Below are 19080 nucleotides of genomic sequence, written 5' to 3' on the forward strand. Positions count from 1 at the left end.
ATACTGACATTTAGTGTAAACAATATTAAATTGTTTTACATAAATTATTCGTCCATAGAATTTTCGTTATATTGTTTAATTTTAAAAATAAAAAGTGGGAGAAGAAATACTCAAAAAATCTGTATATATTTTAAAGTTGTTTATGGTTGACTATACCTATAACACTATACTTATGGAACTCAAAATCATGTATAAACGCGATGTTTGTGGCACGGTTGACACAAAAACTGTGTTTATACATAATTTTGATTTTCATAAGTATAGTTTTAGAGCTGTAGTCTAACCACAAAATACCGTATGACAATTCGTTTATAATTGCCTATATTATAAACTAATTGAATAATATACTATTTTTTTACATTGTTATTGTGATAAACTTCGAGAACGTCTTCCAAATTACTCTGTAAAAAATAAGTCCTCTTATCTTCTAAAATATTTTTTAAATGAGAAAACTTTCTTGTCTACATCATAAAGTGTAATTGGTACAGTACTGTACATACTTGAATGCATCAATTTCACCTGGAGAATATTCATAAGCAACTGTAGATTTACAACTTCTAGATAGAATTTCTGTAATTTTACTTATTACTTATTTTACTTATCCAATATGGATTCCTTTTAATAATTTTTCCATATTTTGCTGCAATTGTCGCTGTAACACTGTCAGAAGTGCGGAAAGATATTCTTAGTTTCATAGATATCAACAGCGATGGCCGGATGGCCGAGCGGCATCCTACCACTCTGGGAACACGGTGTTGAATCCGGAAGAGGTCAAAAAACACCAGAAATTTTTCGGGGTTGTCCATCCCAGATACATCCGGTCTGTTTCTCATCACTTGGCCACATCATTGTGGGTTGGGCCGAATCCATAACAAGATTACTATAGAAATAGGCACTCAGTCCATAAGGCAAAACGGCAAAAAAGTAAAAAAAAAATAGTTTTTGAAATCGGCAAGTTTGGTAATAACAGGTATATCAACCGTAACTTTATAGGTAACGTTTTTGAATGACGTCCAGTCCGATTGGTTGAATCGACAAGCGTTTTCGAACAGACCATCAATAACTAATTTCTGCTATGCGATCACACTGCTTGCGACAGCAATGCTAAACAGTGCAGCTCCATCTCGAGCATTTCATCGAATTATGAGGAGCGGTGACAGAACGCTGTTCTCTAAACAGGAAATGTGGAAAATGGCATTGTACTGTTTAACAGTGCTGCGACAGCATAACACTTTCAAACAGTACAGTGTTAAACGTACAGTACTGTATATGAAATAAAAACGATTCTGTTAGAGCGTGAGGTGCACAAACACACTAATAGAATTGTTTTTATTTTATATAGTCTACTATTTTAATCATCTTTGGTTTTTATAAAAACATAAATTTTAATTATGTATATTAATTTATATAATTAATATGTAATAAAAATTAAAATATTATTTTATGGTTTTAGTTTTCTTTTAAATGTGCTACAATTCCGCAGTACTTATTATGAGCCGCCGCTGATATAGGCTAGTATTTAAATTAGACGGCCGGATGGCCGAGCGGTCAAGGTGGCAGCCTACCGCTTCGACTGAAATAATTAAATCCTAAATATGCGGCCGGATGGCCGAGCGGTCAAGGTGGCAGCCTACCGCTCGGATGCTGAATCGAATCCGGACGTGTCCCCTAGAGTGGTTCGTCCGGATATGTCGGGCCCCGTCCCTCACCACTCGACCGTATCATTGTGGGCCTGGCCGAACCCATAATGGGCTTGCTAAAAGAGGCTCTCTTAGTGCCCACAGGGCAGAAAGAGTTTTTAAAAAAATAGTGTTATATTTAATTCTATATTTAATATAAGCTGAAATTAACACAGACATCTCATAAGTCTGGGACATGTGATTTCCAAATTATATCGTTAAAACCGTACAGTACATGTCATAAAACACAGACAAAAGGTTGTAAATTTTTTTTCTCTTTCCAGTCAGTGATTACTAACAAGGAGTACTTCACCTAAGATTTTGATACGAAGTTGGTGTTTGATACCGTAATACAACCCCCAAACCATTTCATTCTATAGGCCATAATGAGCGAGTTATCGAGGTTTAAAAATTAAGAAATCCATCTACGTAGTCTGCTGCCATATTGCTAGCTTGTAGAGGTTCCGTCCTATCATAACTTTTTTGGTTTTTAACTATGTTACGATTGTAATTTTTTTTTTTTGTTCTTTATGAGTAACGAATATTTACAGATAAGTGCGTGTCTAATACGTTTTGCTGACCGAGGTTAGTTAAGAACAGACGATGTCTTCGGATTCGGAAAATAAGAAATCAGACACGAGAGGGCGTTTTTGGAGAGTGGAGGTTCGCTTGTAGCTGGAGGCGCGAAGAGAAAAAGTGAATCTCCACATGAACCCCGAGAAAAAGAAGAAGAGAAAAAGCAGACGATGAGAGGAAATTTTTGTGATTAAAGTTAAGTCAATATGGAAACTCGAGTCGAGTCTCAACATTGTCACATCAGAAAACGTCAATCCTTTTGAAATTTTAAAAGAATTATCTTGAATTATCACAATACGTTATGGATCATTATATGAAATGGTAAATATTACATAGACGTCAGCTAATCCTTCAAACATAACAATACTACTGCACTATTTTTTAACAGGTAGAATCGGCTTCCGAAGAAGATAGTATGTTTGCAAACCAATTATATGAGACTTGAAACTATGATAGATGATCTTATGTCCCAAAGAGACGTCGAACGGAAAATATCTAGCATGTATTATTGTTCCACATTAATTGTGCTAACATCCTTTCATCATAAATAAAGGTAATGTGTCAAGTTTATTAATTAACTTCTTTCTTCAATAGACAATTTAAATAATTTACCTACTTTGGAAGGATATCTCTTCCTTTCCGAAGACTATTATGATTTTAAATGTTCATCATCAGCAAATATGTCGCAAACTACAGTATTGTGCTATGGGATCGCAAGCAGCCTTTGTGTTAAAAGACTAAAAACGTAACTGGAATTGGCAAACTCTGAGAAGTCAGGTGTCTGAAGGTGCCAAACAAGCGAACACTGTGCTTCTAGAAAAATCAGGTACACTACACACATTTCATATGGGTAGCATAGAAAATATAGTCAAATTAATCGTCGTGTCATACACAAGGTGTGCCCACCGTTGCCGAGTGGAGAAAACTACGTAACACTGGTCGTGGGTTCGCGCCTCTGGCCATATGGAGTTTCCCGGGTTTTCTTCGTCAGTAACCCTTAAATAGGGCCTGTTTCCCAAAATTTTCCGAGTTTTTTCATGTCAGTATGCGTCATCCCCTTACATAATGACGGCGAGATTATGCAAATTCAGAAGTTTGAATGTGAGATTATACAAATGAGGAGTTGGGAACTGTGGTATTTTTGTTGTCTGATCTTTGACTTTTGACTCCGGCGAGAATTGGACAGTTTTATAGGTGTTTTGGGCAGTTGGACATTGCAGGGAAGTCGGCCGCGCGAGATTATGCAAATTAGGCGACTTGGAAGCCTGGCTTTTCCTTTTGTATTCCGGGTTTGACCTTTGACGTTTTCGGCGATTTTGGACAGTTTCTTGGTAAAGTTTGGACCCTTGCAGACATGCGCCCAGGTTCCGAGGAGATCGGCCTTTCGTGAATTTATGCAAATTAGGTGCCTCGGAAAACTCTCTTTTTCCCTTGTAATTCGTTAGTTTCCATAAAATATTTCCCGGGAGGTATTTCTCTGTCAGCAGATTTTTTAAAATTCTTTCCGCCCTGTGGGCTCCAAAAGGGCCTCTTTTAGCAAGCCCATTATGGGTTTGGCCAGGCCCACAATAGGGCATCCGGATGGTGAAGGACGTGAGCCGACGTATCCGGTCCACCCCACAAAAATTCCAGAGCAGTTAGGGCATGATTCAAAATATTGCTCGCATCTCATTTGTAAGTTTTTGCTATGCAAAAGTACACAGAAATTTACAGTTTTAACTTAACTCTAAATGCATAGTGAGTTGTTGACCTTTTTTTTTTCTTTTTAGGCGTCAGATTGTTTCATCTAGCTATTCGGATTTCAGTAGCTAATATTGAAAGATTGATCGCGGGCCACATAAATTCATTCGACCGTATGTTGGCCATGCCTACTCTAGATTGTGATCGAAAGAGATTTATAAAAAAAGTGCCCACTGTCGCAAATAATTGTGCGCATTATTTATCTGCCCACCAGCGGCCAAGCGGTCTTCCTTCCATGATCACGGAGTTCAGTCGTGGGTTCGCGCCTCGTTCGGACGGGCTGGCCACGTGGAGTTTTCCGGGTTTTCTCCACGTCTGTAATGTCTAAATGGGCGTTTCCCTAAAAAGAGCTCCCGGAAGGCATCCCCCTAGGCCAGGCATGCCCAACATACGGCCCGTCTAATGAATTTATGTGGCCCTCGATCAATCTTTTAATATTAGCTACTCAACTCCGGATAGCTCGATGAAAAAAATTCTGACGACTAAAAAAAAAAGGTCAACAACTCACTGCGCATTTAGAGTTAACCCTCCATTACAAATCTCGTAAGTACAGCGTAGAATGTTGATAAAGCATGATAACGTGAAAAATGTGTCTGTAATCTCTATCTACAATTTAGTCTCTACAGGGTGACACCACAATGAGATCTCGCACCACCGCAAAATCTTCCTAGGCCAGCCTCTGGTTCGGTCCGTGGAAAAAGTTTTCTTTCCAATTCGGCCCGGGGGGCAAAAACTGTTGTCCACTCTTGTCCTAGGCAGATCGCCCAAGTGTTGCGTTGCCATAACTAAAACAAACAAACAGCATTATTTATTTATTGAAGGCCACTATTATTTCTATTTCGCTTTTCCCTTTCCTGAGTCGTCTTTATCCTTGCCTTTTCCCATGTTTATATGGGTTCGGCATTTCCTTCTCTAATACGTTTCTTCCATTTCTCCCTATCAAGGACTTCTTCTCTCTTAAGTCCCCTCTGGCATCTTTGGCCTTCCTCTTTTCCTTTTTCCTTTTATTACCGCTTTTCCGATCTTCTTTCCAACATAATTGTCGCTTCTTCGTTCTACGTGGCCAAACCACCTCAACCTGCATTCTTACATCTTCCTGCTCAAGAGGCCCACTTAACAGAATCTCTAATAAAATCATTCCTTATTCTATCCTTCTTTGACACTCCACATATCCTATCTCAACACTACAACAATATTGGACGACTACTGTATTAGTCGTCCAATATTAGAATTCCATATTCAATCGTAACTTGCTCATTATAGTCCATAAAATGAAACTTTTAGATGCCAAAATTCATCAAAATCGGCGGGGGTCATAGGTGTAATACTCTGTTAGTTTAACCTACATTGATGCAAATTTAATACGAATTTTGAATGTCAAGTCCATTAACTAAAAGGGAAGCGGTTAAGATTCGTAAAGATCATTTTGTGTCACACGTATCAGTACCAAGGTATGCGTGAGCATCGGAAATAAAGAATGCTGCGCGACAAAACTTTTTGTGTTCGTGGCAAAGACCGACAGAAAATGATTTTAGGCGTGCAGCTGCCGCAAAGGAGCATCACAGGCTGTCCAAACGTCCGTTCGGATATGTTGGGCCCCGTCCCTCACTACCCGGTCGCCCCATTGTGGACCTGGCCGAACCCATAATGGGCCTGCTATAAGAGGCCCTCTTAGTGCCCACAGGACGGAAAGAGTATTTAAAAAAAAAAGCTGTTCAAACGAGCGAACATTTTCTTCGTTGCATATTACATAGCGCAGAGCTCTAGTCTGGCCTTAAAAAGCTAACGACTAGTTAGAATAAGCACATCGGTTTGCATCGTTCTATTGCTAGCGGTTGGGCTGGGGTTCAGTTTGGTTTCGACAGTATTATATAATTAAAAAAAATTACAATAATAAAGTGACACTCAAGGCAAACTTAGTGGAAAAGTAATACAAGTTAGTATTATGTATTATTATTTAGAAATAAATGCAGAAGGATTAAAATAATTGTTAAAATATAGTTAACCGTCTGTAATAGTATAAGTCAGAAGAACAAGATGCAACAAATCGCGCAGATTTCATGAATCACATAAAAAAGTCATATAGTAACTGCTTAGATTATTTAGAAGAGTGGACGGTACTGTACATTACAATGATATTGAACATCTTCATTGTGTTCTATTAAAACAAGAACTTAATTGGGAAGATGTGCAAAAATCATTCGATCACATTAGTCAACATTTTCCAGATTGTAGTATTTCCAAAAATGATCTTTTTAATGAAGTATCATTATTAAAAATATATATTGATAAGGAAAAGGTTAAATTTTGGGCATCATCAAAAATCTCAAAAGAGAACAAATGGTTAGAAATATTTCATCATTTTGAACAAACTATGTTCTATACAATAATGCAGCGGTCTCCAACCTTTTTATCGCCGCGGACCGGTCAACGTTTGATATTTTACCGCAGCCCACTGAGGGGGGATGTTGATTGTTTATATTTTAGATTGATTTAATTTAATAATTTTAATTTAATTGTATTTAAACATGCCTTCAAAATAAACATAGTTACACCAAAAAATGAATATAATGTGATTTAACATTTTAACTCACTAGAACGCTAAATCAATGAGAACCCTGAGCTTGTTTTTTTGCAACAAGACGGTTCCATCTGGGGGTAATAGGAGACAATGACACCGAAGTGTGTTTCTTATGTCCAGTTTATTCCGTTGTTCCGTCGTCCATTAAAAGTCGCACAAACCCGAGAGAAATACACCATAGTAAATAAAATGGAAATACCAGTAATTTTATGTTCCTTGGGCGGCCCGGTAGCATTTGATCTACGGACCTGTACCGGTCCGCGGCCCGGGGATTGGGGACCACTGCAATAATGCATTAAAAATTGTGAAATATGGTAGAAAAAACGCGTTCAGTGGCGGCATTACTTCCTGGTAAGGAACTAATGTCGCGACTGAACGCGTTTTTTTCTACCGTAAATACAGTGTGGACATCTGATAAATCACAATTAAGTGTTGAGACTTTGTGTGAAATATAATTTAACAAATTCTTGCGAAAAATTTCATGACATTTTAAACGACAGCAATCTACTAAAAAAAATTTACTCAACTGAAAAATATGCGAAAGAATAGTTTTTAAAGATTTATAATAGTATATATATTTATTATACAGTATTTGTAAATTTTACATATGTTAAAATTTAAAAAAATATAATACAATATAATTTTTGCGTTCTTTGATGATAAAATTTTGTTGCTCTAGAACAGTTTTTTTTTTCAACAAAATAACCACTCCCTCACTCTCCACGTCTATTTTGTCCCGCTTCACAAATGTTAAAATCTGGTCACCTTAGTATATATTAATTTACATTTTGGAAATTTAACGACTGTTTTATTTTATTTACTACTTCATTTAACATCCCTAATATCTTTTAGTATGCATTCTGTTCCTTTAAAATTACTTTAAAGAAATATTAAGCATTTGTTACTAAAAAAAAAATGTTTTGAAATTCTGATTTTTAATTTTCTACCAGATAACCGAATTTTTAAATCTTGTACCAGAACAGTTCTTTTGAATTGATAGACGTTATTGAAGAAGTTAATACAACTGAAATTCTCAAGATATTAAATTTAAAGTGATGCATATTTATTTCAAATACAGTACAGTATTTGAAATAAATATGTACAGTACAGCAAGGTAATATGATGATAATTATAAAAATTAAGTATACTATACTCTTTAAAATATCATTTATCAAAATATTGACTTTAGTAAAGTGAATACAACATTATAACATGTTTTCAATGTAACTTTTACCATAAAATTTTTTATTTTTATTAGTAAAAATTTGAATTAGCAATCACTAAAATAAAAAATGACTTTAGCTGCAAAACTTAAATACGTTTATTTAAAATATTCTATTATTCTATCGTATCCAATAAAAAAGAAACTCTTAAAAATGAATGAGAGCAATTACTTTTTTTATTAAAAGTAAAAAAAAACTAGTAGCATAAAACTGAAACCAAAATAATGTTGCTGATCTAATCGATCTCTGACCACTAGGCGGACGCAATCGCTCGGCGTCCTAAAAAGATTATTCTAATACAGCTTGTGTTAATGTCATATTTTAAATAATAATTTTGGAATTATGAAGTTGTGATTAATTTGGAATTTTTCAAACTGCCAATCATGACGGTTTCGGGAGCTTCGTCGATACTTATATCGTTCAAAACGAAGGTTAGTTAGTTCTGGTAACGATGATCGTTTGTTTAGTTCTGGCTACCGATCGCCATTTTAAAAGTGTACTATCCGCGGGTCGAGTTGCTGCGAAATGCGCATTTTACCTCCATTTTATTCCTCTTTTATATTTGTTTTTGATCGTAAAATATATATATTTGTCGTTACAACGTCGACGGAATAGCGTCGAATTACCTTTACCGATAATATTTGTAATAAACTGAAATTGATATATTGATGCTTTGTTTTGGGGTATTTTGTATTGTGATCGTAATATAAACAGTCTATTTATCTTCGGTCGAAGCTTTGATCGTATGAAATTATTGTAGCGCAGGTGTAGTTTTATATGCTAGTCGACTAAACAGTTTTTTCCTATTAAATTTTGATTAAAAAAAGCGATTTTGATGATGATTAATATTAATTATAAATACCATGAAGAAATAAAAGCCAGATCATTTATAAAAGTTAATATGTATAAGTGGATTTTTTCTTGTACTACGTTGAAAATCGATTGGAAAATGTTCCAATCTGTCTAATTTCAATGGAAATATGTTTAGTTACAGTATTATTCTGGTCATAATTTATATCTACTTTGTACCTAAGTATTTTTAATTTTTTCAGTTTCACACAAATTAATAACAGAGAAGAAGAATACAAATTGAATCATTATAAAATATAATTTGTTGAAGAAATAAATATACTTTTACACAATCATTTTACCTCAAAAAATTTTTAAAACAAAAAACTGAACCAACATTTAGTTTTAATTTAAGAGTTATTACAAAAAAAGACTTGTTTTGCTAATACTGAAGAACTATCTGATAATCCTGTTTTAAAGTACAGTAGAGCATCGATTATCTAAATACTGATCAACCAAAACATCGGTTAACTGAAAGCATTCCAGTCGGCAAATTCAAATTTCTGCTACTGCTGTGACGCCACAGCACTCCCCCTCCCTGCCAACCTAAACTGTAGGCCTACTTTAATGTACTACTTTATGTAAGGTATGTATTTGTAAGATGTGTGATACAAAATTATACAGTACAGTTTGTGTTTAATATATTATTTAGTAAATGCCCAGTTATCTGAACAACCCGTCTCAAATTGTTTTGGATAATCAATGCTCTGTTGTAATTATAAATGTGAAATCTAGAGAAAACACATTAAATTTTTTTTTTGTACTTTGAAATATCCTTGATAACAACATATTAAATAAAGTTTAGTTATTAATATAAAATTTAAATGTTTCAAATCTAATAATAATTATCATCTGTACATCGGATTTAACTAAATATCACGTACCTTAGAAAAAACCTTTAACCGATGCGAAATAAAAATTTAATAGTACAAACGTTTTCAGACCCCTCCTGGGTCCATCTTCAGGCAAAAATCATTTGAAGATTTACGAAGTACGAAAAATATTCGTTTAGAACGATTTTTAAAACTGAAAAGATAGAACAGAATCACGTGATCTATATCTCTGAACGTCATATCTTCTACGTCATATTGACAGATATTTAAATATTTTCCATCGTTTTTAAAGATTTTATGAATAACTTTGTTGTTAAGACCACAAAACATATCACATAATTTTAGATAACGCATTTACTTCCTTTCTTTTAGGATTACGACGCACTTAAACCTCCTGTTGTAATAGGGCCTGCCATGCCAAAGAAAGAGAGATTTCATCTCTGGAATTGATCGGTGATGTAGTGTTGTATGCCTTGCATAATTCTATCTGCTCCAACCATTTGAGATGGTCTAAATATGAGGTGGTGGTGATTAATTTAGCATTTGAAAAGTCCGCAGTTATTTCTGGATCAGACGCGTAAGTTGATAAGGAAGTGGTACATTTATTTTGCTGGATGTCACGCATATGTTCTTTCAATCTGATCCCAACAGCTCGTTTTGTTGAGCCTATGTAAATTAAGTCCTTCCCAAAACGATGGTCCCTAAGTGGCACTTTATATACCCCCGGCATTCTTTCTTCCTTAGATTTGTCTTTTCCATTACGTAGAATACCAAATATGGTTGGGCATCTTCTGAAGGTTAGGGAGATACCCTTCTGCCGTGCGATTCTATTATGTATTGATTTCAACAGTGGGTTGTAAGTAACCGACACCCTCAGTTTATCCTCCTTTTGGTTAGCATCTATTGAATTAATTCTTTTAGAAGGAGACATCGTTTCTCCAAACTGTTGCGACATTTTTTGTATGATGTTATGGTATCCATGCTGTTTGGCCACTTCGTATAGGTATTGTATTTCCTGTTCTAAGGCCTCTTGAGTAGAAGAGTGTGAGTGAGCCCTTTTAACTAGAGCCCTGAACGCCGCCATCTTGTATTGGACAGGGTCACATGAGTCTGCCGGGATATAAGTTGGTTTGTCTGATGGTTTGCGGTACATGGAGGTGTGTATGATCGGTCCTCCAAAGTCAATATTCAAATCCAGAAAATGCACCGATGAGTCGCTGTGCTGTTCGACCTCCAGGGTAAGACCATATGGATTGTCGTTCATTTGATCCACGAATTGGGTGATGTTCGGAGGGTCTCTCCAGAGAACAATGATGTCGTCAACGTATCGTTTGTAAATTATGATGTTTTGGAGGAAATTCGGAAGTATTTTTCTTTCTAATATAGTGTTTTTCAAATGCTGTATGAAATTTATTCTGTAAAGCTATTTTATATATTTTTTTAAAGTATTGCTTTTGGAATCCTTAAACCCAAGAAATCATTACACTTTTATAAAAGTGTATTGACTTCTTGGGGTTTAGGATGTCAAATACAACTGTATTGACATTGACATATTACAACAAAACAAAAATAAAATTTATTTTATTTAAGTATTGAATTTTATAATGTGTAAATTTATAGGTTTAAGTCTTCAATTTGTCATAAGTTATTTATAAAATATGCATTCAGAGTGCTATATAGCAACAATCTCCTTCATATACAAACATAAAAATGAATCTTATATATCAGAGTATTCTAGTTTTAATTAACTAAAGACATTTTCAAATTTAAGAAAAAAATTGGAATATTTGAACATTATGTAAATTTGAACACAATTTAAATTTTACATAAAAGTAAAGTTATACAAAATAGCTTTACAAAATAAATTTCATACAGCATTTGAAAAACACTATATTATTAATAAATTAAAAATCCAAGTATATTAATTACATATTCACATTTTAATTTTATATAAACATTTAAATTTAAACAATTTTTGGAAATTTTTTTAGTTTAAATAACTTATAGTACACACTGTAATTCTTAATTTCCAAGATTTATAAAGGAAAATTATGAGATTACTTGATCATTAGTGAAAGAGAACAAATGGCATGTTATAGCTTCATGGGACCAGGGCAAATTTGAATTAGGGGGCCCCATGTACAGTGTTGACTTCAGACATTTTACTACCAATGGTGTTATTGCAGTTTGTATGAAATCCATATTCTATCCAATGAGTGAAAAATCTCTATCCATCAATGCATTTTTCCCAGCAAGCATAACATATATATTATATGTTTAAAGGTTATTGTCATTAAAATAATAGAATATTTTTATATTGATATTTTCAAATCTTTTTTAAGGTCCTATTCATAACTTTTCATTAGTTATATATTCATTTAACAGCATAAATTCAGAATATAATTTTCTGCCATGATTTATATGAAACAAATTACTTTTTTTATATTATTCCTTTTATATTATAAAAGAAATTATTTCTTTATATTTCATACTATGTTTGAGTTCTTTTGAGTATTTAAGGCTCTAAAAATGAGACAATCATTATTGATAAAAATATACAAACCGACCACCCCCATAACACTGTTGATAATTCCGTTTTATATGAATTCCATGTTGTACATGTCACTTAGATTTTACAAATACGTGAGCCATTCACAGCCCAGCACACGTATTTGTAAAATCTAAGTGACTCGTACAACATGGAATTCATATAAAATGGAATTATCAACAGTGTTACAGGAGGGGTCGACTGTAGTTATAACAAGTAGTTTAATTGATAAAATATTTTTACATTAAATTTGAATAATTTGAAGTAGATTAATGTATTTTTATTTTACTTCAGTCATATATTAATAAGTTTTTAAATTTTGATTATTTATTAAAATAAAGTTTAATTAGTTGATATTTTCAATTTTAATTTGTAGATAGAAGAAGCAGTATCATTAGTTCCTGAAATGATGGCAGAAGAAAAATTGAAAGCAGTTCAATTTTGGAATGTTGTTTCAGAAAGATTGCAAGAAATTGTCAACAACAGTGCAGCAGATATTAATGCTCTGGCATTAAGTGCTCTTAAGGAGAAGGAAAATTTAGAAAAGGTCTGAATATATGATAAGTTTGAAAAGTGTGTGTGTGCGCGCATATGTGTATATATATGCTATTTAGCAGCCATCTATTCCAGATCAGATGGCTGCTAAACAGCATTTGATCTCCATATTAGGAGCAGCTGATATATAAACATTTTGCTTTAGTTATATAAACACATACAATTGCAGAAAAAAATATAATTCTTACATGTTTTCAGTATGATATTGACTCAGATGTTGCCTTGTTAAACAACGTTCATATTCTTGATTAGGCAGAGGCTCATATTTGGAAAGCCTATTATTGTTACCTTTGGCTGCTATTGGTGAACAAAACACAGGCCTAAGTATGGATACTACATTATTATCACAATCACCACCTCACATACTATGGATACAAATAAACTCTGTCAAAGTGCTTCAGTGGCAAGGCCAGCCACTGACCACCAGGGACAGAAAACCGTGTTAATAGATGAAATGGGTATAAGAAATAAATGAATTTATCATCCATACTTATGAAGTACTACAATCAGCATACAAAACTGGTATTAGGTAAAAATAATGTACACTACACCCAAAACCAGCAAATAAACTTCAACACCTTACTCAAACAAAGGTTTTCATCATTTTCAAACAGATAACCTCAGCATACAACTGTTAAATACAGGATGGAACCAACATTTTAAAAAAATAGAACAGTTTAAGTTTAAAAAATGTATTCTAATCATATATTTCCAGCAGAAACTAACACATGCATGGTACATTGTTTCTTCAGTATATGGAAATAAACATAAATAACTGATACATTTATACATTTGTTTATGCTTTCTTACACTTCTAATGTGGGGGAAATTATGGTAGTTCATGCAATACTCTCCAAGTTGCAGTTAATGAATCCTCCTTGTAGTTGATTAGTGTATGTTTCTTGACAGCCTTATAGATCTCTGAACATTCCAAATACTTCAAACAAACTGAGTCAGAAGTATGATGTAACAGGCATGCTCCCACATATTCAACCTTAACATCATTACCTTTGCATAGGAAGTCAGTGCTGTGTTGTAAGGAAGTTGTCGGGTTTGTTAACCTCAGATTGATATATAGAAGACATGGTGTTTATGATGATAAGAAATGACAATGACTGAGTAGAGAAATCCTATTTATCATGCTTCTACATCATCTCACTGCGTGATGCTGGGTAAACTATATCTTTGAGTACATTAGAGTCACTAAGAGCCCTAGTGGCGAGGATCAAGGAACATGAATATAGTATAAAGAAGAGGTTTACAACACACAATAAATATACTATGACTGAGCCTGTCTATACTATCAGAGAGAAAAGAGTTGATCAAAACAGGTCAGCCATCACATTCATTGACAAACAAAATGAAAAAAATCGCATACTTTATTGATATATGTATATAAAGTACGGGTTGGCACAACATACAAAATACACACACTGAAAAATTAGTAAATTTCCAGAACCTACAAAATAAAATGTGTGTAGTAAAAAGATAAGATGCGTATTGTGCCTGTAGTTATTTTTTTGCACAGATGTCATACCACTTACACTATACAAGAATCTAGAAGCATTAGGCATTAACAACATACACACCATATTGCAGAAAGCAGCCATACTAAACATGTCATATAAGAAATTTTTATATACAGATACATACATGAACAGCACGTATTTTTATTTTACTTCAGTCATATATTAATAAGTTTTTAAATTTTGATTATTTATTAAAATAAAGTTTAATTAGTTGATATTTTCAATTTTAATTTGTAGATAGAAGAAGCAGTATCATTAGTTCCTGAAATGATGGCAGAAGAAAAATTGAAAGCAGTTCAATTTTGGAATGTTGTTTCAGAAAGATTGCAAGAAATTGTCAACAACAGTGCAGCAGATATTAATGCTCTGGCATTAAGTGCTCTTAAGGAGAAGGAAAATTTAGAAAAGGTCTGAATATATGATAAGTTTGAAAAGTGTGTGTGTGCGCGCATATGTGTATATATATGCTATTTAGCAGCCATCTATTCCAGATCAGATGGCTGCTAAACAGCATTTGATCTCCATATTAGGAGCAGCTGATATATAAACATTTTGCTTTAGCTATATAAACACATACAATTGCAGAAAAAAATATAATTCTTACATGTTTTCAGTATGATATTGACTCAGATGTTGCCTTGTTAAACAACGTTCATATTCTTGATTAGGCAGAGGCTCATATTTGGAAAGCCTATTATTGTTACCTTTGGCTGCTATTGGTGAACAAAACACAGGCCTAAGTATGGCTACTACATTATTATCACAATCACCACCTCACATACTATGGATACAAATAAACTCTGTCAAAGTGCTTCAGTGGCAAGGCCAGCCACTGACCACCAGGGACAGAAAACCGTGTTAATAGATGAAATGGGTATAAGAAATAAATGAATTTATCATCCATACTTATGAAGTACTACAATCAGCATACAAAACTGATATTAGGTAAAAATAATATACACTACACCCAAAACCAGCAAATAAACTTCAACACCTTACTCAAACAAAGGTTTTCATCATTTTCAAACAGATAACCTCAGCATACAACTGTTAAATACAGGATGGAACCAACATTTTAAAAAAATAGAACAGTTTAAGTTTAAAAAATGTATTCTAATCATATATTTCCAGCAGAAACTAACACATGCATGGTACATTGTTTCTTCAGTATATGGAAATAAACATAAATAACTGATACATTTATACATTTGTTTATGCTTTCTTACACTTCTAATGTGGGGGAAATTATGGTAGTTTATGCAATACTCTCCAAGTTGCAGTTAATGAATCCTCCTTGTAGTTGATCAGTGTATGTTTCTTGACAGCCTTATAGATCTCTGAACATTCCAAATACTTCAAACAAACTGAGTCAGAAGTATGATGTAACAGGCATGCTCCCACATATTCAACCTTAACATCATTACCTTTGCATAGGAAGTCAGTGCTGTGTTGTAAGGAAATTGTCGGGTTTGTTAACCTCAGATTGATATATAGAAGACATGGTGTTTATGATGATAAGAAATGACAATGACTGAGTAGAGAAATCCTATTTATCATGCTTCTACATCATCTCACTGCGTGATGCTGGGTAAACTATATCTTTGAGTACATTAGAGTCACTAAGAGCCCTAGTGGCGAGGATCAAGGAACATGAATATAGTATAAAGAAGAGGTTTACAACACACAATAAATATACTATGACTGAGCCTGTCTATACTATCAGAGAGAAAAGAGTTGATCAAAACAGGTCAGCCATCACATTCATTGACAAACAAAATGAAAAAAATCACATACTTTATTGATATATGTATATAAAGTACGGGTTGGCACAACATACAAAATACACACACTGAAAAATTAGTAAATTTCCAGAACCCACAAAATAAAATGTGTGTAGTAAAAAGATAAGATGCGTATTGTGCCTGTAGTTATTTTTTTGCACAGATGTCATACCACTTACACTATACAAGAATCTAGAAGCATTAGGCATTAACAACATACACACCATATTGCAGAAAGCAGCCATACTAAACATGTCATATAAGAAATTTTTATATACAGATACATACATGAACAGCACATAAAAACAGTTTTTCTTTAGCTATGCCTTGAGTCTTGGTCTAGTGTAGGGGTCCCCAAACTTTTTATCCCATTGACCCCTTTATAGAATATTTGCCTTCTTATCGACCCCCAGATTAAGTATTTGACAAAAACATTAAATCGTTTTTGCATTTCTAACATTAAGCGATAAGGAGACCAGCATAACAACCCTACAAAAGAATTTATAGTTTCCATATTTTATAAAATCCACTCAATAACATAAACAGAAAAAGGAGATATTTTTCACTGATTTATAATCTTAAAAAATAATAGCAAAATTATGGATAGATGGAAATTTGCCTATAGTTCTTAAACCGTACCTGTCATAATATGTAAAATACACACTTATCTTTGAAAACATAACATTAGTTATATTGGATGAAAAAACCTCTTACTGTCATTTTGCAACTAGTACTGAATGCCTTAAAAATATGTAGACATACCTTTTTATTAAAATAGTTGATATTAGTGGGATGGATGTCTCTGAAGAGAAGCAGCAAGATTATTGATATTCAGTTGAAAATTGGTAAGTTTTAGTCACAAATCACCATGGTTTTCCAAGTTCAATCTGTTCCTCTGTCTTGTCAAAATTGCATTAGCGTGGCTAAAACCAGCTTCAACCTCGTATGAAGTTGGGAATGCAAGTAAGAAAGGTTCGGCTTCTGCTCTGAGCTTGGGATATTTAGTGGCAATATTGTTATTGCTCCAAAATTCATTGAGGTTTTTATTTTTAAACAACGCTTTAGCTTCCAGATATACACATATTTCACTCAATTCATCTTCTAAGCCAGTTTCACTGCCTTCATTATCTATTTTCACATCAAATGGATTAGCAAACCATTCAGGAGCATGCATATTCTCCAAGTCTTTGAAACATGCTTTAAAGTCGTCTCTTAATTTAACAGGATGTTTAATATATATCTCCAAATCACGGTCTGAAATCTTTTCATTTTCTTTTAGTACTCGCAAGTTTGAAAAATATTTAAAATCGGATTGTGCCAGTGAAGATTTAAATAGCTCCATTTTTACTTGAAAGGCTATTTTTTCTTGCAAACGCTTCTGTACTATATTAATGATTTTCGATATATTACAATATTTTCTCTATAAAGGACAAAATATCTACATTTAGATATAAAATACTTAGAGTAACAACCCTACTAGAGTGTAACAGTGCAACGTATGTCTGTGTGAAAACATGTGATGTGTGAAAACAGAGTAACACATGCTTAAAGCTGCGTAGGCTAAGGCAAAAGTCAAGTTATAATTAGGGTAGTCAGTAATGTTGTTGATCATATCTGTATTTTGAATTTTTATTGGAATATTCTATTTTGTTCCTAGACAATTTAATTGATCTTCTTTGGTATTAATCGACCCCCTTTTGACCCTCGTGTATTAATCGACCCCTGGAGAACTCTTATCATCCACTTTGGGGACCCCTAGTCTAGTGTATGACTAGATACCAGTATTAATTGAATAGGATGTAAAAACACATAATCTGAAGTGAACATATAATGTTTTTTATTTGTTTTTACATGTCTCTTTAATTCAGAGGTAATAAAATCAAAATCCACTAACTAGTCTCATTTTCTTACCCCATTTAATGTTATCAGTCAGTTATGGTTATCATTATACAGTACATGAATCTCAAGTGATTACAATAAGCAGATTCTACTGTATATTTTCTAAAACAAGAAATATTTGAATTTTATAAAAAGAACCTTAATTTATTTTTTTTATAGCAATCTCAGACTTCAATATTAACAGGTGAAGAAGTTTGTCAACATTTCATAAATACAGGATCAACTTATGATGCTTCTGCTTATTCAGGTAAATTATAAAAACTTTTATGATTTTTTTCTGATTTGTTTCAGAATAACAAACATGGTTTAGAATTAATTATAATGTTACATTAATTATATTAATTAATACAACTAGATAAGGAAACCAATGACAATCCATTTTTAATGAAACTGACTGTCATTTATTTTCTTATCTAGCTATATTAAACCCTATATTAGGCAATGTGCCTGTTGTGCTATTTGTGAATAGAAAAGATTTAAAATTTTTCCTATAGAAGAGAAAATTTTTATCTGTTAAATTAAAGGTTTGCTATATATAAATGATGTTAACACTGAACTAGGTGCCTGAAAACATACTTGAAAGTACAGTAGAGCCTCGAAAACTTGGCACTCGATAACTCGGCCACACCCTGGCAGAGCAAAAATAACCTTAGATAATTAATTTTCATCATAGACAGCTTTATGCCTCATAAAGTATTTTTCTGAGGTCTGTCTTATCAGGTAAATTACTGTACACTATGTATTCATTAATTTTCATTTTCACGTAGTAAAGGCTCTATGCCTTCATAAAGTATGTACTTTTCCTTTGTTTAAGGGTATTTGGGCAGTTTATTCTCTGTTGTATTCTCAAGCAAACAATACATACAAGTACAATACAATATTTTCTGAGGAAACACGCATACTTATCCTTTTTTAACCCCATTCCCGATAACCCGGCATTTTCACAAACTCGGCCACCCTTCGGTCCACATTAGGCCGAGTTTTCGAGGCTCTGCTGTATTAACTATTATACACTTGTATTTGTGCCACTTTTCTTTCTTTCTTCAGATTCCCTAAGATGACACACACTTTTCTTTTTCACACCCACCCTCTTAAGGTGATTTCTGCATTGCACACTTAAGAGTAATTCTGTGAGGTTTGCCGATTGGGGAGAAAGTGTCGCGACAGTCGAGTGGTCAGCACTGTCGTGTGGGAGTGAAAAAACTTACTGAGACAAGTTCTCCATCTTATATCGTTTAATAAATATAAAAATTTTTCTTACAACTACTGTTTTTCTTCGGCATAAGG

At 33.5% G+C, this 19080-nt stretch overlaps 1 protein-coding gene and 1 long non-coding RNA gene across 2 annotated transcripts in view; both read left to right on the plus strand.

The window, feature by feature from the left end:
* Positions 1-2229: 2229 nt before the first annotated feature.
* On the plus strand, positions 2230-3188 carry LOC111628899. Its single transcript, XR_002757247.1, has 3 exons — positions 2230-2576; positions 2644-2808; positions 2880-3188. It is a non-coding gene; the product is annotated as an uncharacterized LOC111628899 (long non-coding RNA).
* Positions 3189-9404: 6216 nt separating this feature from the next.
* LOC111628904 (zinc finger and SCAN domain-containing protein 23-like) overlaps positions 9405-19080 on the plus strand; it is a 49455-nt gene continuing 39779 nt past the window's right edge. Inside the window, exons 1-3 of the mRNA XM_023372761.1 lie at positions 9405-10719; positions 12406-12576; positions 17953-18040. Of these exons, the coding sequence (XP_023228529.1) occupies positions 10633-10719; positions 12406-12576; positions 17953-18040 (346 nt within the window). The 5' untranslated portion in view covers positions 9405-10632. The remainder of the gene's footprint in view (positions 10720-12405; positions 12577-17952; positions 18041-19080) is intronic.

Source organism: Centruroides sculpturatus, unplaced genomic scaffold (genome assembly GCF_000671375.1).
Source record: "Centruroides sculpturatus isolate CEXI.00-Female unplaced genomic scaffold, Cexi_2.0 scaffold423, whole genome shotgun sequence".
Classification (NCBI taxonomy): domain Eukaryota; kingdom Metazoa; phylum Arthropoda; class Arachnida; order Scorpiones; family Buthidae; genus Centruroides; species Centruroides sculpturatus.